At 37.4% G+C, this 22,336-nt stretch overlaps 1 protein-coding gene across 1 annotated transcript; it reads left to right on the forward strand.

Annotated features, from left to right (window-relative positions):
* Nucleotides 1-1,719: 1,719 nt before the first annotated feature.
* Nucleotides 1,720-5,275, forward strand: LOC114355918 (uncharacterized). The gene is made up of 2 exons (XM_028308966.1): nt 1,720-2,832; nt 2,949-5,275. Exons 1-2 carry the CDS (start codon nt 2,312-2,314, stop codon nt 3,334-3,336), a joined length of 909 nt encoding a protein of 302 aa, XP_028164767.1. The 5' UTR covers nt 1,720-2,311; the 3' UTR covers nt 3,337-5,275.
* Nucleotides 5,276-22,336: the final 17,061 nt, after the last annotated feature.

The raw sequence follows: 22,336 nt of genomic DNA on the forward strand, positions 1-22,336 counted from the left end.
CCTAAAAAGTCACCTGAACCTCATGTGGATACTTCACATGAGGATTTTGAGGCGAAAACTGTCAGTGCGGTAGAGATTTTGAATGTGACCCGAAATTTTAAAAACCATATAGCCAAGATGGTTTAAACGATCGTTTTAGAGATTTAGGATCTTCAAGTCTTCCAAAAAGACATGGAATGAGTTATTTTGGCATTTTAATTTTTTTTTTGGAAAATCCAAAAAAATCTTACTATTCTTACACATCGAAGAACGTATGAGTCACAAACATGTTTTTTTGATTGGATGTAATATAAACATCGAATTACACTCTCTTCGCAATCACCTGAACAATTTTATCACAACTCTTAAGGATCTAAGTGAAGAACATGGCGAGCAAATCCACCAGGGCCTTCGTACGATAGAGGGACGCTATCAGGGCCACTGGAATGCACACATGATGGCTGACTGCTGTTGAACCATTCAGAAGAGCTGTCTGCCTTCAGCATCAGAAAGGAAGTCATATAAAAGAAAGTTTTTTCAACTTAACAACTTCGTAAAATAGGATCATCTCTAAAAAAAGAGTGTTTTTTTACAAAAAGACCCAAGTGTCATATTTTTTTAACCAGAGCTGATACAGATATTTCAAACACAGATTTGAAATCGTTATTAAAAATTGGACTAATATGATGTAACATAACCCAATCATCAGAAATGCTGTTGTGCAGTGTTATGCATGAGCAGGACTTTTTGTATTATTATAGTACACCTACAAGGGTAAATCACCAAAGCCTGTTACTGCTGTCACACAACCACCCTTTTCTGATAGAAAACTATTGTGTTTGAAGTGTAAGGCAAATACACATAGTACAAAATACTGTACGGATAAACGGTTGTTATGTTTTAAGTGTGGTGAAGTAGGGTACACTACTAAAAATTGTGCTAAGTGTAAAAGTGCTACCAATTCAAAAAAACTAGCAGGTAACCGAAGTTATGTTATTTCAGAAGATGTCGAACCTTCTGAAAATAAACAATGGTTAGACATTGTTGATTCTTATTTCAAAAACAACAACGTTACTTCGGTTTTGTTTAAACCTAATATAAATGATGTTCGGCCATATTTAAACGTGAACATTTTAGACATGACTGTTTGCGGATTATTGGATTCTGGAGCTGCAATTTCTATTATTGGTAACGGAGCACACCAACGTTTCATTGATCTGGGTTACTCTTTGGATGAGTCGTGTGCATCAACGGTTACTGTTGCTGATGGGTCTTTCTGTAGCATGATGAACTTTGATTAGATAAATATGACTGATTAAATGGTGTTTCATTTAGAATAACCTGTGTTCTTAAAAGTTGAATAGGTGTAGGATTCCAAAAAAATGTGCAAATATTTTTTTGCACTCGAAGAATTATTAAATTTTAGTTAACAGATAGTCTAGTCAATCAGTAAAACAGTTAAGCTTTAAAGATTAACAGTATACTATAAATGATTTATTTGATGAGCAAATTTAGTGTGCAATTCAGTATTTTTGGTGGTAATTTCGAATATTTTGATTGAAAAAAGGGGATTTACAGTTAAAGTATTAAATACCACCCTAAAAAAAATAAAGAACGCAGTGAATGACGACGAGAGTCTGTCCACATTTTCGAACTCATCAATACGCAGAATTTTAAAGAAATTAAATTTTTCTTTTTCTAAACGGTCAAGAAAAAGTATTTTACTTGATAGACCAGATTTACAAATTTGGAGGGTTAAATATTTATTGAAAATTGCAGACTTCAGAAAACAAAATAGAAAGATTTATTATTTGGACGAGACATGGCTTAATGAAGGTTGTGTGTTTTGATAATTTTATTTTATTTGTGCATTTTTTAAAGACAGCCTACGACAACAGTTGGTGCCCTATTCGAAACATCATCACCGTCATCACCATCATCATAATCATAATCGTCCGTCATTATCATCAGTTCATTTACTGCAGGAGCACGACACCTCTTATTTACTTAAGGTACCAATTTCTTATTACTTAGTTACTTTAATTTCCAATTTTAAAGATTTGTAGATAATCAAATTGTTATGTTTGAGGACAATCAATCTGCCATTCATATTGCGAAAAACCCTGAACAATATAAAATATTGAAGCACATAGATTTGAAATATCATTATACTGGGTGGCGCAAAAGTACTGGTACTAAAGAAAATACTTTTTTTTTATATGACATTTTCTGTCATTTTGTTGTTGAAAATTGTGTAGTGAACAAATGTAAAATACACTGAAAATAAACATGGACCGTTTTACTCCCCAAGAACGTGGAAATAATTGTGTCAATGTTCTTACGGAATAATTCATCAGTGATAAGAACACAACGTGAATTTCGTCGACGATTTCCCCACCGTCCGGCACCGATTGGTCGCACAATTCGACGCTTTGCCACACGCCTTGAAGCAACTGGCTCAACATTGGATAGACCTAAGTCTGGGAGACCAAGAACAGGCCGTTCAGCTGAAAATATCGATGCTGTGCGCGAAGATGTGGAAGAGTGTCCAGAAACATCAACGAGGCGACGTGCCACGCAATTGGGCATTTCCAGACGGACCCTGCAGCGTATTTTGGTGAAAGACTTAAAGATGTTCCCGTATAAAACTCAAATGACTCATCAGCTGCTGCCTGCTGACCACCGAGCTCGTCTAGATTACTGCCAGCGCGTCATAAACCTCAACCTTGAAGAGGATGATTTTCCTTCAAAATTGGTTATGAGTGACGAAGCGCATTTCCATCTCTCAGGGCATGTCAATAAGCAGAATACTCGGTTCTGGGGCACTGAAAATCCGCGCATTATTCAAGAAACAAAATCAAAAAAAATCAAAATCAAAAATATTTATTCAGTTTAGACCACAAGTGGCACTTATGAACGTCAATAGAAAATAATAAAAAAAGAAAAAGGTAGCCCTTATGGGGCACTTTACCTCTACACCCACTAAAAGTTACTGTATGGTGTGGCATCTGTGTTGACAGAGTGATCGGACCCTATTTTTTCGAAGACGCTGGAGGCAATGCGATAACTGTCACTGGAGAACGCTACAGAACCATGTTACGTAAGTTTTTGATACCCAGTTTGGACGAATTTGGGCTGGAGCACATCTGGTTTCAACAAGACGGCGCTACGGCACACACAGCGCGCGATACTATGGACTTAGTGAGGGACGCTTTTCCAGGCCGAGTTATCTCTCGTTTTGGCGATTTTCCTTGGCCTGCAAGATCACCCGATCTGATCAGTCCAGACTTCTTTCTTTGGGGTTTTTTGAAATCTCGGGACCATAACATCACTTCCAAATATGCGAACTTGACTTAAATCAAGCCTTTTGCTTGTCCAGTCTTATTATTTAGTCCAGATGCTGTCGATCGATTTTTAAGATAGACGGCGGTATTTGTTGCCTCTGCCCAGAACTTTTTGACTAAGTCTGCATCATATAATAAGCATCGAGCTCGCTCAACAATTTTTTTTTTTTTTTAAAACAATGGTTCTATTTGCACGCTCATTCAAACCATTTTGTTCAGCTCAGGAGTGTAAGCATTAGTTTTTTGATTAATGATGCCGCTATCTTTGAGGAAGTTTTCAAATATATTACTGCAAAACTCTGTATCATAATCAGTCCTGAATATTTTAATTCTTTTACTCTGTTGGTTTTCTACCATGGATTTAAACTCTTTAAAATATTTAAAAGTTTCTCCTTTTTCTTTGAGAAAATAAACAAACACCATACGAGTAAAGTCATCTACAAAAATAAGGAAGTACCTTGCTCCGCCTTCCATTGGGCCGCAGACATCAGCATGGACTAGCAATGACAGACAGCATGCAGCTCGCTGCTTCTTGTTCCTGCATGACCAAATGGTAAGCGTGATTGCTTCCCTAGACAACACACTGTGCATGTATTCCTGTTGATGACTTCATTACCAGGGTAAGATATTCCAGTGACTGCACCATCTCTCATTTTGTTTTGGTCGTTAACATTCAAGAGGCCTAGTCGCCTGTGCCAGACTTCACTGCTAGCTGATGAACACGATGAAAATAAACACTTTTTCTGTTCCAAGTCCATTTTATACACACCATCAGTTAGATTTGCTACAGCTGATCATAACAAATGTTGTAACAAAAAGTTGTGAAAAGCTAATATAACTAAGTCATCATTTGTTTCAAGCTTCAAGTTGACACTGAGATTGTAAGAAGCGCCAGAATTAGTATCATTTTCCTTTGCTGTAGATTTGTAACTTTCAGGTTTCTCGGTGTTATTTGTTTGTGAAGGTCTTGTGAAATGTAGTAAGGTGTGATGTCTACGTCCACATTTTTTGCAATTTGGGCTTTGTCTGCAATGTGACACAGAGTGACCTTTTATTAAGCAATTGAAGCATAATGTTGTTTTTCTTGACATAATCTTGGCGTTCAGAAACAGGTAATGCAGAAAACTCTTTACAGTGGCAAATGTAATGATTTTGTGAGCAGTAAGTACAAGTGCTTTCGACTTCAGTGGCAAAACTTTTCACTGTAGTTGTCTTTGGTGTATGCTGAACAGATTTTGATACATCTTTTTTATAAACTTCTCGAGGTTGTGAAAGATTGACCATTTCCATTGTTCGAAATCGTTTTTCAAGGAAGTTACTTTTTGGAATCTCAGCAGAGGTTATGTCAAGCTCACTAACTGTGGTTGTGGTTGATGTAATGTCGTATTTCTTGTCTTTTAGCCATGTTTTCAGGTCCAAGTAATTTTCCTCTGTGAATTCGTAGTTTTTCTCAATGTCGAAATTATAATCTTTTTTTGAGGTTTCGTTGTTTATTATTGCTGTCAACTCACTCACACCAATAATCTCTTAATGCTTCCAAGCGGGTGTCGATATAACCTTTCGTTCTCTTGTCTTTAGGTGATTTTCTCGTATTGGTGGAAAGTTTCTCAATCTTTGTAGAGTTTTGGTTCATCACCATGATGTGTTTTGTTACACGTTCCGCAATTTTCACAAACTCGTATTTTATAGTTATATTCCATTTTGACACTGATTTCAACAATAATTACACTTTACTTTGATTACTATCCGGTTCTCCGAAGGACCATTTGGTCATTTAGTTAATTATACACTGTTTTAAAGTTCACTGTTGTTTTATTTTCTCATCATACAATTACACAGCCATGTTTTTTACCACAGACAATCAAGAAGTTTTTTTTTTATTATTACGGTCCGATCACAGAGGGAATAATCCATCCACTATTTTTTACCATCATTGTTGACGATGGCCACCAGAAGTAGGTACTTAAGCTATAACTTCGTATTTTGTATACCTGAAAATTACAAACTAATCTAGGTACTTATTATTATTAACCTACTAAACTTACCGAAGTCTTGTGACTTACCTTGTATAGCCTGACCAGGAACATAAAAACCCTCGCCATGTTGCGGAAAACTAATGGTACTAATTTCTTTTAATGGCAACAGTAACTGAAAACTTCATTGACATGTCACCTTGCATGTCAGTCTATTGCTGTCAAAGTGTAAACAAACTTTATTTTAAATGTGCGCAATTGATTTTGTGAATGAAATTGCTAAAATCTTTTTATAGTCGTGAAAGAAAAGTGGTTCACAATGTGTTAAAGTATTTGTCGAAGAGAAATACCAAGGGTTCGGACAATATTTTCATTGAATAATGTTTCCAACAAAGGTTGTCAAATTGACTGACATGTTTATTGTGTTTGAAGTGTAAGGCAAATACACATAGTACAAAATACTGTACGGATAAACGGTTGTTATGTTTTAAGTGTGGTGAAGTAGGGTACACTACTAAAAATTGTGCTAAGTGTAAAAGTGCTACCAATTCAAAAAACTAGCAGGTAACCGAAGTAATGTTATTTCAGAAGATGTCGAACCTTCTGAAAATAAACAATGGTTAGACATTGTTGATTCTTATTTCAAAAACAACAACGTTACTTCGGTTTTGTTTAAACCTAATATAAATGATGTTCGGCCATATTTGAACGTGAACATTTTAGACATGACTGTTTGCGGATTATTGGATTCTGGAGCTGCAATTTCANTCGCCTACAATCATTCAATGATAAAAATATTCAGCTGTAGATTTACTGTTTTTTAATGTGATATTTACAGTTTTCTACAGTTTTTTTTAGAATATCTACAGTTTGGCTCTATGCTGGGGTTGGCAACACTGATTAGAACAAAAAGTTTCCAGAGGGTGAAAGCCACGTTAAAAAGACGACATGATACAAGACAGGTATGGATAACACTGTCACCAGAGTTAAAAAGGGCCTATATCGATGACGATGGGAACTTTGAGATAAACGGCTACTTTGTGGGGTGTTTTTCAACTTATTATTTAATCTTTATATTATGTATATTTTAGAACTATCATTGTCATAATTTGTACATTTTTTTTATTTGTAGTTCATTTAACTAACTAGTTAGATTTTTTCTCATCTCCTATTTTATGTGTGTAACGGAAATTTATTTCCCATAACTGGCAACATTAGTCACGCACGCGACGCGCCACTCGTCGCGCGCAGACTTAACTGGCGCGCACTCTAGTCAATGTTTTAATTCCTTTAAATTACCAATTCATCGGAAAAGCAAAAATTTAAGAAAAATATCCATGAGTTTAGCTTCGAAGTGGAAAGTTTTATCTGTTGCTTATGTTTGTGGAAGCAGTAGACTACGCCTTTTGTGCGAAACACCTCCAGAAGCCAGTGCTGATATAATGCCATCACAGAGCAGTCAATCGGGTGAGGCAAGCAAATTTTCGGAAATTTTCCAAAAATAAAAGATAAAATAAAATTTTCTATCTGCAGTATTAAGTGTACTTTCCCTCCTGTTGCAATTGAACACATCACTACGACAAAATTACAGTTCACATTGACAAACTGACCGGGAGAGAAAACTACAACACATGGAAATTCGCTGTAAAGCCATACTTTTTCCTACTGCGAGCATACTCTTGTGTAAATCCATTGTAAACAATTATTACACATACTTATTTAAACTTTCAGTCTTTTAATTATTACTTCACCTCCAGATGGCATCTAAGAAAATTCCATCTAAGAAAGAATAATTCTAATTACTTATAGGTACATTAGATATTCAATCACAACAAAATGAGACATCCGAAACGATATCTAATTATGTATGCAATCAAGTACATAATTAGATATGTAGCAGTTGAGGAGCATCAACCGTTCAGTTTGGGCAAGACTGGAGTTATTTCGATGAATACAAACAAGTTGCTTTCGCATATTGGACGGTTGTACTGTTCATAATAAACAAAGATGAATGGAAAACTGCTGAATGTAATTGTCCGCAGTTTTTAAAACACTACATTTGCAAACATAATAATATCATCGGACTTGCTATTAGGTTGAAATATGTCACACCACCTGAAGAAGCAAAAAACATACCTATCGGCATAAAGCGAAAACGCGGACGTCCAAAAAAAGCAAGACCTGCCCTAATCATACAGTAAAAATATTTATAGGTGATGGATTAAAAAAAAATGCTTAAATATGCTTTGCAATGATTAGTGTATATTAAGATTACACTTTGCTGATTTTTTGTGAACTTTGATTAGATAAATATGACTGATTAACTGGTGTTTCATTTAGAATAACCTGTGTTCTTAAAAGTTTAATAGGTGTAGGATTCCAAAAAAGTGTTAAAATATTTTGTTGCACTCGAAGAATTATTAGATTTAATTTTAGTTAACAGATAGTCATTCAGTAAAACAGTTAAGCTTTAAAAATCTAACAGTATACAATAAATGATTTATTTGATGAGCAAAGGATGATGGGCACAAATGTATGGAAAGTGGTACCCGCTCCAATAGCCATAACCAATATATATTTTAAAAGGCCTTTAGATGTAGGAAAATGTCTGCTATGGGGCCAGTTCTAATTCACGTTTTGAAAGCAGTAATTCCACTAAGTATTATAATGAAAGTATAACACAATCATCCATGTATACGAGTATGTATTATGAATACAATCTATTAATATAACTAAAAGAAGCATTGAAAAGGAAAGGATTATACCTACGATGAACTACCCAAGCTATTAGCCCTTTATTCGCTTTCATCATCATCATCATGATCATTTTAGCCATAGGACGTCCATTTGAACATAGGCCTCCCCCAATGATTTCCACAATGGCCGGTTGGTGGCGGCCTGCATCCAGCGCCTTCCCGCTACCTTTATGAGGTCGTCGGTCCATCTTGTGGGTGGACTTATTGGGTCTTGTGGGTTTATTCGCTTTAGCAACTCATAATAAAACCCGTAAGAAGTAATAAAACTTAAACATAACTATTGGAGCCGGGTACCATTCTGCAAAAAAGTATGTATATCTTCGTACACAACCAGATCTGAGGCTGGTGGTCATAGTAAAAGTTGTTCATCTTGGTAAGACCTTTCAAACGATACTAGACACATATCTATTGGAGCCGGGTACCATTTTGCCCATTGTCCTTTAGTGTGCAATTCAGTATTTTTGGTGGAATTGCGAATATTTTGATTGAAAAAAGGGGATTTACAGTTAAAGTATTAAATACCACCCTAAAAAAAATAAAGAACGCAGTGAATGACGACGACAGTCTGCCTACATTTTCGAACTCACCAATACGCAGAATTTTAAAGAAATTAAATTTTTCTTTTTCTAAACGGTCAAGAAAAAGTATTTTACTTGATAGACCAGATTTACAAATCTGGAGGGTTAACTATTTATTAAAAATTGCAGACTTCAGAACAAATAGAAAGATTTATTATTTGAACGAGACATGGCTTAATGAAGGTTGTGTGTTTTGATAATTTTATTTTATTTGTGCATTTTTTAAAGACAGCCTGCGACAACAGTTGGTACCACCTATTCGAAACATCATCACCGTCATCACCATCATCATAATCATAATCGTCCGTCATCATCATCAGTTCATTTACTGCAGGAGCACGACACCTCTTATTTACTAAAGGTACCTTTATTACTTAGTTACTTTAATTTCCAATTTTAAAGATTTGTAGATAAATCATATTGTTATGTTTGAGGACAATCAATCTGCCATTCATATTGCAAAAAACCCTGAACAACATAAAATAGATTTGAAATATCATTATATAGATAGAGTTGAGAAAAACAAATTGCAGATATCTGTACTAAGCCTCTGGCTAAATTTAAATTTGAAAATTGTAGAAACAAAGTATTTTGTAAGATGTAGTTTTGAAAACTAAGCCTGGGTTGCATCATCATTTATTTGGTATTTGATACTTTAGTTAGATACGTTGCATCCCAATGGAAATGTGTTCAGAAGATTTAGAAGCAGTCAATACCTTTTTGCAGAATACTGTCAAAAACCTACATCGCAGATGGACCAGTGCTTCCAGTCAGAAGACTTTAATCAACAGACATTCTGAGTGGTTAGAGTCAAATATTCAGTGGCTACATTGCTCCAGTGTAAAATCTGAGGTTTTTCGAGGAATAGGTTAAGTTACCGAGAATATGTTAGAAGAAAATACCCCCGTTGACGTCGACATGGCGGCAATAGAAACACCAGGAACATCAAGTACTATATCTGTGGGGCACATCTACCGAGACCCGAGAGAAGAAAAGACGTTCAGAGTCCCTTCTGGACTATTCAACAGAACAACTTAGTTTTGCATTAGTGACAAAGTAAAAAATCGTCGAAAACAATTATTTAGCTCGTATTATTGATCATGTTACGAAGAATCCAGACAGTGCTGCAGTTGTTCAAAATGCATTGTTTGGAAACAAGAAGGAAAAACTCTTGATCAAGATGATGCTTTAGCCCTCTATACATCATTAAATTTGCCTAAGTGGAAATACTTGTGTTTAAAAATTGTGCTAGCTGACTATGGTGTACCTTTTCTGCCCTCAGCTAAGCTAAGAACAACTGCTATCCGCGAGAAGAAGCTGCATTAAAATAGGAGATAGATAACATGTCTTCAACGAAGTATAACTCATATAATTTATCAACTTATATTAATTTCTTTGGGCACGTATAAAATGAAGCAGGCATGCTCTTATATGGTGAACATGTACAAGGAAGTGATGGTTTTATAATAGAAGTGTACAGGAAGGTCAGCAGCAGCCTACTTTGAAAGTATTACTCAAAAAAGAAAAAAGATGTACATTTGTGAAAAAAAAAAACGTCGCAAATGTTTGAGTCAAAATACATGAGCGAACAATTATTCAGCTTCGACAAGTTCCGTCTGCATTATCGTCACGGCAAGTCTCCTGCCGGAGCCTGCTGGCAATCCGCCCTATTCAGCCGCCCGATTATTACCGTCGCCAGGAGCGCGACATCCTCCCGGACTACCGCAACCTGTGGTCCTGCCGAGAGCATCTCCCAAGGGATCTTAGGATCCCATTACATTTATTGACGATCAAAGTTGTATAACCACTGTTTGGACACCCATAGCGCCATCTACGCAGCACATCACGGGAACCGGCGGCCAGATACCATCTCCCTGTTGCAAACTTCTTTTCTCAACGCCTTAACGCGCGACTAACAACCAATCAGCGACGTTCCTCGTCCGCAATCAATTTTGCGCACCATCCGCGAGTGCTAATTATGTAATGTGTAACGAGTGCTAATTTTACAAATTTAAAGGCAACGTATTTTACTGAAAAAAACTATGTCACTCATCATTTTTCTCGACTGGATTACACACCAATTTTGAAGATCAAGGAGTTTTTTTTAAATATCCTGCAGTGCCAAGAATCATTTAAATGTTTATGAGATTATGTAGCTAAAGAAGAGAATGCGCTGAGTCGAAAAATTAAGATCCTCCGGAGTGACAATGGTCCAACATTCATGAAACGCATTTACTTACTAGTGACAAGACGTGGTTTACGAGTTTGACATGCAAGTCTTAAGGGAATTTACTGTACTTCAGGTTTACAATTAGAATCTCCCCAATAACACGGAAGAAGAGAAGATCTATGAATTTGAAGTGTTTAAAGAAAATTGACATCTTGTGTAGAGCCCAGGAGTAGGTATGTGTACGGAAAAGTCAGAGGGGACTGTTTCCCATTTAACACCTGCTTTATTTGATCAACACATTTAAGCACTAATAAGCAAGTAGAACTTGAACAGTCATTTTAAGCCAACCAAGTGCAGTTTGAAGTGGGGTATCAGCACCAAACCGTGAAAGAACTCTAGTATTTCTATCCTATCAGACCGATGTCAATACAAAGGTAATTGTTTGAATTGGCCGCTGCGATACAAGCTTTCTAGCTTAGTGCAGAGACCGCCAGAATAAATTATACATGTGACATCTTTTAGAATTATATACCTTTTACTTTTTTTTTAATTGCTGGTATTCTGTACGCGCTGCGCATTAAAACTATAGGAAGTTCCAGACGACCCAGTTCCGGAGCGAACAATTATTCTGCTTCGACAAGTTCCATCTGCATTATCGTCACGGCAGTAAGCCTCTTGCTTGCCTGCTGACGATCCGCCCAAGGCAATCTCCAATCGGCACGTCACCAAGGCGCCCTGCCGCCCACTTATTACCGCCGCCTGGAGAGAGACGTGGTTTACGAGTTTGACATGCAAACTAGTCTTATAGGAATTTACTATACTACAGGAAATTTACAATTTTATGATGTCCCCAATAACATGGAAGAAGAGAAGATCTATGAATTTGAAGTGTTGTAGAGCCCAGGAGTATGTTTATGGGAAAGTCAGAAGGGACTGTTTACCATTTACTACCTGCTTTATTTGATCAACACATTTAAACCATAATAAGCAAGGAGAACTTGAAGCCAACCAAGTGCAGTCTGAAGTGGGGCATCAGCACCAAACCGTGAAAGAACTCTAGTATTGAGGTGAGGCCCCATTAGTCCGTTGCGCTGCGTCGCGTCATAAAAAATATATGGAAAAAGTCGCAGCGTCGACGCCCGGTACCCTTGCTGGTATCCTGTACGCGCTGCGCAACAAAACTCTAGGAAGTTCCAGACGACCCAGTTCCGGAGCGAACAATTATTCTGCTTCGACAAGTTCCCTCTGCGTTATTGTCACGACAGTAAGCCTCTTGCTTGCCTGCTGACGATCCGCCCAAGGCAATCTCCAATCGGCACGTCACCAAGCCGCCCTGTTCAGTCGTCCGCCAATCGCCAATCACCGTCGCCAGCAACGCGACGTCCTCCCAGCCGAGAGCATCTCTCTGGGATCTTCCTAAAGATCCCATCACTACTTCATCAGTTTTGTCGATGATTAAAGTTGCACTACCACCATATATGACCTAGAAATTTTGAAGTGTTTCAAGAAAATTCGCCCATTACCGTCACTAGCAACGCGACGTCCTCCCGGACTGCCGCAACCAGTAGGCCAGCCAAGAGCATCTCTCTGGGACCTTCCTAAAGATCCCATCACTACTACATCAGTTTCGTCGATGATTAAAGTTGCACAACCACAATTAATGATCTATGAATTTGAAGTGTTTCAAGAAAATTTATTCATTGATTAAACTCCAGGTATTATTTTAATAAATAGTTATTGTACTTACTTATTAATAGACTACTTATGTATGTAAAGCTCAATGATACGTGGCCAAACGTTTTTTTTTCTTGCAAAGGGGAGGCACCTACCCTTTATTTTTCGGGGGAGGTGAAGTATGTAAATTGCTTATTTTACAAATAGCATCCAATTCCCGTAAACCGCACGTATCGTTCTGCTGACTTAGGGTTTTTAGTAAGCAAACGAACATTGTAATAATGTGAATTTTTAAACAATCAATATAGAGACACCGTACATCAAACATGTGTTTCACTTAGGGGTCATCCATAAAGTACGTCACACGAATTTCATGATTTTTTGAGTCCTCCCCCCGTCCTTGTCACAGATGGTCACATTTTTGAGACCGAGTATTTTACTCGATTCGGGCAGCACTGTACATTTAAGCCAAATAAAACAAACTGCAGAAGTTATTCAGGCGGGAAATAGTAAATTAAAAAGTATAATTAGTGACTTGGGGAAAATTCAAAAAAGGACAGCTGAGTCTACAAAAACGTCCATAGCAACGGTTAGGAAAATCTCCACTGAAGCCAATAGTTCCGATTTATTATCAGTATTTAGAACACCAGGAAAAAAACGCTCTAGATCAAAACCGGTCACAGATATTGATAACTTCGATCAAGGAGTAATAAAGAAGAGGTGCATACATAACTTTCATAGGACAAATAATGAACTTCCCACCGTCGGAAACCTAAAGAAGAAGTTAGAGGAAGATATAAATTTCAAAGGCTCAGAACGAAGTCTTCGACGAATAATTAAGAGTTTAGGGTTTCGGTGGAAAAATACTGAAAACAACCGAAAAGTGCTTATTGAAACTTCAAACATACGTTTGCAACGTATCGAATACTTACGCAAAATAAAACAATATCGCCAAAAGGGAAGGCCTATCGTATATACAGATGAATCTTACGTAGATTGATCGCACTCTTCTCCAAAAGCCTGGACCGATGGTACTACTAAAGGTCTCAAAAAACCTATCTCCAAAGGACAGCGGGTGGTCATTGTCCACGCAGGATCAGAGGCTGGGTTCATAGCGAACGCACTGCTAACTTTTAAAGCTGGTGCGAAATCAGGCGACTACCACGACAATATGAACTACGAAAACTATGAAAAATGGCTGCGGACACAGTTAATGCCGAACTTACCGCCTAATTCCGTCGTGGTAGTCGACAACGCATCATACCATAATAAGCAATGGGACCTCGCACCAACTTCTAATTCAAATAAAGCTGACATGCAGGCTTGGCTTACTGAAAAGGGCATACAATATGAGGAAACTCTATTAAAACCTCAATTATACAATTTAATACGGGCTAAAAAACATAGATTTAAAACATTTTCAATTGACAGGATACTAGCAGAGCAAGGGCATCAAGTGCTAAGACTGCCACCACCCAGATCTAAATCCTATCGAAATGGCATGGTCTGACATAAAGCAATATGTAGGCAGAAAAAATGTGAAGTGGAGTGTTGTTAAATGTATAGAGCTGATCCAAGAAAAAGCTTTGCTGATGGGTGCTTGGGATTGGGAAGTTATGCCAAAAGGTAAAGGACATAGAAGAGCAACATGCCAAGAGTGACCATATCGTGGATTTGGTTACAGAAGAATTCATCATTCGCGTTGATGGTGACAGTTCAGATTATAGCCTTGGTGAGTCTGATGACGATGACGCTGCTAGTGCCGACGACCGAAGCAGCCCTGAGCCCGGGCCCTCAGTCAGCAAAAGGCCCTGTCGAGTTACCGTTGAAGGTGTGATACCATTTTCTGATTCGGACTAGATATAAATAACGGCACCTACTGGACAGACAGGAGAATGCGGCGTCTGATGTCCACACCCTACCGAACTCTCAGGTTTCCTCTATCCTGAGAAGAGACTTCAGTATTCATATTATTATGTAATTGGAGCTAGACTAGACTTGGTATCTAAAATAAAAATTGACAAATTCGATAATGTATTTATTTTTCTACTCCCCATAACCTTGTTAAAAATGATATTGTAGGCAGAGGCGGCGTTAAGCGTGGGCGATGTGGGCCACCGCCTACGGCCTCGCGGTACAAGGGGCCTCGCGACTCAAAAATGTTTAAAGCGAGAATAAAACAAAAATAAGCCGTAATGGGTGCGACTCTGGATGGGTGTGACTCTGCAAAGTATATTATTTGTTATGGATGTGATTCTGGTTTGGTGGCATCTTGCCTAATGGCAAATCGCAAAAACTTCCCGATTAATCGGGACTATACGATGTTTACAGTTGATTTTCCAGAATATCATAAATACGAAAAAAAACGTTAATAATAAATTTTGTAGACATTCCAATTTTTCACAAAAAAGTTTCAATACATTTTTCATTTCAGACAATAGTTTTTTAGTTATAACAAAAACAATGCTTTTTTCAATTGTTTAAACAATTTGCGAATGGCCGATAGTCTACACAAACTAATGGCCACGATTCCACCACGAGACAAACCTACTGTCAAAATTTTAAATCGATTGCTTCATTTCCCTTTTAGTAATCGTTCGCCAAAATTTGAATCCGAACATCCATCCATCCATACACACACACACACACACACACACATACATACATTTTTCTAAAAATAGCATATAATCATTTTAGTGACCCTAAAACGCGAAGATATCACAAAATTTTCAGTTCCGACTTTTGGGGTGAAAACAATAACTTCCCCTTATCGGGAAGTTAAAAATATAAATCAATTTTGTTGTGAAACATGTTTTCTTAGTCTGGCAACATTTGCCGCCGACCAGAGTGCGGGGAATCCCCGGTTTATTTGTTTACTCTCTTTACTAGGAAGTCAACCAATCAAATCAAAGTACGCAACGCAGTCGCTAGGCGCATAACAATAGAAACGTATAATTGTGTTATTCAATGTTGTTTATTTTTATGACTGTACGTACCTATTTTGATAAGAATAGTGATACGGGACTATTCCCACCTCTCGTTCCCACCACTGCAACTCCTGTGTAGCCAGGATCCACAGCTTGACCGCCACAAAAACCCAACCAATGAAGGTCAAGTTTGTCCCGGGGGAAAGTTAAACTGTCATTGGACCCGCAACGAAATTAATCAGAAGAAAATAGGAGGAGTTCGAAATTAAGGTTCGACTTCCCTCCATTGCAAAGCGGATGACAGGTGACAAACAAAGGTTTAAAAACCTTTAAGAAATAAGAATAGTGATAGTGTGTTCAATGTTTTAATACTATTTAGTGAATAAATAGATAGTGTTTAGGCAGTTTACGTATATTGATTCAAAATCAAAATCAAAATCAAAAATATTTATTCAGTTTAGACCACAAGTGGCACTTATGAACGTCAATAGAAAATAATAAAAAAAGAAAAAGGTAGCCCTTATGGGGCACTTTACATGTCTCCTTATCTTTTGGGCCCTACCAGCGCTTCGAGACAAACATATTGCTCCTGTAAACTGACCCAAAATTTTAAAACAGTGACTTTTTTAATTGTTTTTTGTTTTCTTTGTGATTTGTAACACACCGGTACCTGTACTCGTCTATTTTACATAAGGTAAGAAATATTTAATTGGTAATAAGTATATAACGCAGTAATTACTTGTATATAAAATACGCTTTATAATATCTCTTGAAGGAAACCAAAAAAGCTTTAAGGTAAAAAACGTATCGACTTTTTAAGTTTTTAAAACTAGCAGGTAGTAAAAGCTATCTTAAGGATTTTTATTTGAAAACTAATTTTTTAGGTTAGACAATATTATGTAGATAAAACTGCAAAAAAATGTTAACTATTGCTTTCGTTTACAGTGTATAGATACGACGTTATCGACATGTCCGGCCGAGATAGAGATATTGGAAGAAAATGGGAGTCTGGATCAGCAAAAAGAAAAAGAAAAGCTGAAAGAACTGCAACCAACCAAGTTTTGAGTTTAAATTTGATGAAGTTCCTCAACCAAACTGCATCTGGTAGTACAGAACCTTCTGAATCGATAGCTTCGACTTCTACACAACAAACGTCCGAGATACCGTTGGAAAATGCTCTAGATGCACTGAATACCGAGAGCGAACGTCAGTTAGACGTAGAGCTTGGATCATCTTCTAGCCAATCAAAAATTGACGCTGAAACTCTTGTGCTGTCATCAAGCAATCAAGAAGAACAGATTGACATAGATTCTCCAATTCGCAGCGACGACGCCAGCGCTATAGTTCGGCAAGTACTTGTTAATTCGGATCCGGGATTGTGGACGTTTCCCATAACGGATACACAGCGTCGTGACATAGTTCGAAGCGGCCCCACACAGCAATTAAATAGCGGTGATGAATATTATCCCAAAGGTGATGATAACAGACACTTTTCCAATTTCTATTTCTCGAGAAAACTAAATAATGGTGAAACTCAACATCGTCGCTGGTTAGTTTATTCCAATTCCCAAAATAAAGTTTACTGTTTTCCATGCAGACTATTTAGCAATTCACAAACTCAGGTAGTGCAAGGAGGGTGTTGTGACTGGAAACATTTAAGTACCTAGCATTTTACATAGACATGAGAATACCAAAGAACATATGGCACATATGTTCCAATGGTTAACTTTAGAGAAAGGAATAAATCAAGGCAAAACAATAGACCAAGAAAACGAAAGGCTAATACGTGAATCACAAAAACATTGGCACAACTTGTTAGAGAGAATAATTGACATAATAAACTTTTTGGCCTCCCATAATCTTGCATTTAGAGGTCACAGAGAATCTCTCAGGACAGGTGACGGTATTAAGAATTCCGGTAATTTCATAGATTTATTTAAACTGATATCCAAATTTGATCCTACTTTACGTGAACACATGAAACGCATTAGTGACAAACGACTTTCACACCATTATCTAAGTCACGATATTCAAAATGAATTGATCATATTGATGTCAAAAACAGTTGTCAATGAAATTATTCGTAAGGTTAAAGAAGCAAAGTATTATTCTTTTTTGCTCGATTGCACTAGAGATTGTAATAGAGTTGAACAAATGTCGGTTATCTTAAGATTTTGTGATACGTCAACTGGTACAAAAGTCGAACATTTTATGGGATTTCTAGCTGTTACTCAGACAACTGGAGAATATTTAGCCAATGCTATACTGGAACACCTAGAAAAATATGACTTAAATATTCAAGACTGCCGTGGCCAGGGATACGACAATGGTGCAAATATTGTAGTAGTCCAGTCAATGAATGCCTTAACGACGGTGTAGAGAGAAATCCGTGGAACACAATTTCTGACCTCGGGACTTTATTTAGCCTAGTTAGGTGGTGAACATAGCAAAAGTCCCCGCCCTTAGCCCTTGAGCCGGCGGGGAGAGGGGGGTTTAAAGGTACCACTTTTCGGTTTTTCGCTTAATCCTCGGAAACTATGCGTCCTAGTGACATGACTACTATGAACCAAAAAAAGCTTATTCAATTTGCTACAGGTGAGACAGTCAAGTTTTTCTATATCTTGTATAGTTTTTGCGGCATCTGCTCTAGAAGGTCTGTAAAATTGGAAATTTTATTGTTGTCTTACATGTTCCTTTCAGGAGAAAATCGACTAAATCAACATTGAGCAAACACTATAGACATGCGGGAGCATGTTAAGCCTAGTTCCAAGTGATGAGGACTCAAAAGTGGCTCAAAGTGATTCGTCTAAATATACGCACGGTGTAGTCCCCTCGCTGGAACTAGGCTTAACATGCTCCTGCATGTCTAGAATGATTGCTCAATGTTGATTTAGTCGATTTTCTCCTACTGGGAACATGTAAGACAAAAATAAAATTTCCAATATTACAGACCTTCTAGAGCAGATGCCGCGAAAACTATACAATTTATAGAAAAACTTGTCTATCTCATCTGTAGCAAATTGAATATGCTTTTTTTGGTTCAAAGTAGTCATGTCACTAGGACGCATAGTTTCCGAGGATTAAGCGAAAAACCGAAAAGTGGTACCTTTAAACCCCCCTCTCCCCGCCGGCTCAAGGGCTAAGGGCGGGGACTTTTTCTATGTTCACCTCCTAACTAGGCTTAATAAAGTCCTGAAGTCAGAAATTGTGTTCTACAGTTTTCCATCTATAATGCTTTATTGACTGGACTATAGGTGTAAACAGTGGAGTTAAAACTCGAATATTGAATATTAACCCTAGGGCATTTTTCACACCTTGTGGCTGTCATAGTTGGAATCTACTATTGGTAGATGCAGCGAACTCATCTATGGTAGCAAAAACTTTTTTTTGTTTTATACAAAAAAAATATTTGCTATTTTCACAGTGAAGTGACAGCGGAGCCAGGACTTACCACAGTCAATTTGTGATATTATTTTAGTGTGTCATTGATATGTATCCTAATATAAGAAAATTTTTATGTATTATGGCTACACTACCTGTCAGTGTAGCCACAGCAGAACGATCTTTTTCTACGTTGCGCAGGATAAAATCGTGGCTAAGATCGTCAATGGCTGAAGATCGCCTAACTGGACTGGCACTTCTACACATTCATAAAAACGTACCCATTGACGTAAATGACGTGATAACGCGTTTCGGGAGCAGACGTAAAAGAAAAATTGATTTTATAATTTAAATAAATAAGTAAATGTATTTTGTCCGTTTCTATTTTGTTTGTTGGAAATCTTTGTCATCACTTTTACGGAGTTTTGCGTCAAACTACACCTCGGTATACCTCTAGCTTTTATGACATATTATTCACCACGTTTATAGAGTGCCTCATTCCGTGTATAATAGTGTTTACCTGGATGTCATTAAAAGAAGATGGCAATATGTATGTGTATGTTCAAGTAATTAAATGTCAAGTTTTTTAAGTGTACAATACAGAATAAATATTTTGAAGTGCAGTACTATTTTATAAATGTACGTAAACATTTATGAAATACCTACTTTTTACTTATATGTATAGTAATCAAAATTAAATTACAGCCTTGGCCAAAAGTATTGAGCACCCCGTAAATACTGCTTATACATGATAACTATAAAATAATCTCAAAGATATTTGATAAAAACCTTTCTTTGACAGGTTTCGAAACACAAACTCACGTCTCAACGTGCAATAAAACACGTTTCGAGATGTTTAGCTATGATATTGTAGTATTGTTAGTCTTTGAAAAATCATAAAAAAACTTCTTCCGACCTCGCTGCTGAGTTATCAGCTGAAATTAATACGCCAATTTCTGCAAGAACAACTCGCAGAAGACTCCAAGAAGCTGGGCTTAAGGGCTGTAAAGCCAGAAAGAAGCGATGGCTCTCAGAAAAGAACAAAAAAGCTCGTTACGAGTAGGCTTTAAAATACCAAACTTTTACCGAGGAAGATTGGAAAAATATTGTGTGGTCAGATGAATCAAACTTTGAGATATATTATTAAATTATAATATTATAAAATTATATTTGTAAAAATAAATATTGGACCGAAAAACACTTAACAAAATTTTTTTACTTTACACATTGTTGACACACCTGGTGTGACATTTGTCCGTCGTCGAGTAGGCGAAGAATTTACCCCGGAGTGTGTGGTACCTATCGTCAAACATGGCGGCGGCAGTATGATGGTCTGGGGGTGCATGAGCGCCGCAGGAGTTGGGGAAATGTTTGTGTGTGAAGGACGCATGGACTCTACAAAGTACATAAATGTTCTTAAATCCGCACTTCTGCCCTCGTTTACAACACTGTTTGGTGACACCAATATGGAGAGCGTCAAATTCCAGCAGGATAACGCACCTTGTCACAAACGATGGCTTGGTTTAGTGACAATAACATCGAGCTGCTTGAATGGCCTGCCCAGTCACCAGACCTGAACCCCATCGAGCATTTGTGGGGTCTATTGAAGGGCAAGGTCCGGCGCCATTGAATAAAAACAAAAGAAGACCTAAAACGTCGCTTGCGGGAAGAGTGGAACGCTTTAACATGTGACGATTGTAATAAATTAGTACAATCTTTACCAAAAAGAATTTCTGCAGTAATTAAGGCAAAGGGTGGTCCAACAAAGTATTAATTTTTTGTTGTAAATAAACAATATAAAACTGTTAAAAACTGTTTTGATTCAGACACATGTATAGTTCCTTCAAAATTAATAAATATCATGGGTGCTCAATACTTTTGGCCAAGGCTGTATAAGTTTTTGAGTTGAACACGACTATGTGACCCTCTCCTGGCGCCAAAGCTGGATCCGCCCTTGAGCACGGGTCAATCTCTTTATAAACAAAGACTTGATTAATCCAGTTCAAATATCTCATTAGATGAAAATAGTTTGTATACACTTGTGCCCCTACAAACAACTTGTGGCAAAAATATTATATGGGCAAATCCTTGCCCCACTTCATATCAGTATTGTCGGCCGATACATATACAGTACAAAAAGGAGTCTCAAGCTCTCGAGAGGTTATTTTGGAGGAGAAGATTTACATAGAAAATCAAATTAAAAATCTTAAACCACCAGTAGCTCTTCTAAATATTATAAAGTTACAGCTACTGAAACACATGTACGTTTCCACTTATCCATGGCATCCCATGACGGTTACAATTCATAAGTTATTGGTCCATGGACAGGAGATCATTTCCCGGTGTACTTTACCAGTACGTCTTCTTTCAGAGCAAGCAGCAGAAACGCGAAACAAGTTCTGGCGCAGTGATCAAGAATATCACTGCCGAAAAACCGATCGAAAAAATAAACATACTCGATTTGTTTTATCGGACGCTGGAATCTTTTGACCCTGTAATATCGAGCGTAAGGTTGAAGCAACGGCAGAAGAAAGAATAGCTACTTCAACCTTATGACTACGAAGACGGCTACGATGATGAAGCCAATGTCAGCACTATTAATACCGATCACTGCACTGAGGATGGAGTCATTGACACTATAAATGACACAATATGCTTGGCTTAAGCCACAGTGGCTCTGAAGAAGAGAAGTAATAGTGCAGTTTGCCACAATTTTCTATTTTTTTTAAAATAACTTTTATTATTCCGTCGTAACATTGGTGTCAGCGAGAAGGGATGTAAAAGTGCATCTCAAGGACGTCTCCGAGTGTGTGAAAGTAATTCAAGTGAACAATAAAATTAGCAGTGCCACGTATCCATCACCGTCATCACCCGAACTGTCAAAACTCAGTGTTCGTCATCATCATCGTCAATCGCTGGCAAAGCCCAATATCCCGGGAAATCAAGCTCGAGAAAAGCCGAGAACTCGAGAAATCATGTACCTATAAAGTGCTCAAATACCATTGCTTGCAAAGATTCAAATACTAGTGGGTTGGTGAGACATTTATGATGAGAACCCAAGAAGAATTCGTATCTGAAGGAATTATTTTAAATCCGTTTCGTCCGAAAAGGAGAGTTTTTAGATGGTGATGGAAACAAAATATTACGGAGCTTATTTAAACAACTCAACCAGCTTCAAGAAGAAGAGGGTTTACATCTGGCCAACGAATTGTCAAAAAATTTCAAAAACAATATTATGAAAGTAAAACTAGCCACATATTTTCTTAGTGCCAGTGTTGCTAAAGCTTTAAAAATGTGTAGCGACGAGATAAAACTTCCAGAATTTCAAAACTCAGAGGCAGCAGAAAATTTTAAAATTAAAATGAATAACATGTTTGATATATTTAATTTATACGGTAGAATTTAACTTCAAAAATCTTTGTAACCTCCATATGGCTAAATGCGACTTCTAAAGATTGTATCAAATTGTGCAACCAATTATTAAGGCTGGGTCATTAATGACAGGAATGAAACCAGCCCTTCTGGTTCGAAGAGGATCCAACACTTCCTAAGCT

Source organism: Ostrinia furnacalis, unplaced genomic scaffold (assembly GCF_004193835.3).
Source record: "Ostrinia furnacalis isolate ACB-3 unplaced genomic scaffold, ASM419383v2 OfSCF2576, whole genome shotgun sequence".
Classification (NCBI taxonomy): domain Eukaryota; kingdom Metazoa; phylum Arthropoda; class Insecta; order Lepidoptera; family Crambidae; genus Ostrinia; species Ostrinia furnacalis.

Bases quoted from the DNA above. Each gene is read 5' to 3' on its own strand.
- LOC114355918 (XM_028308966.1), top strand. From the start codon at position 2,312: ATGTTCTTACGGAATAATTCATCAGTGATAAGAACACAACGTGAATTT. The intron at 2,833-2,948 runs AAAATCAAAAAA...ATGGGGCACTTT, and splicing joins CCGCGCATTATTCAAGAAAC to ACCTCTACACCCACTAAAAG.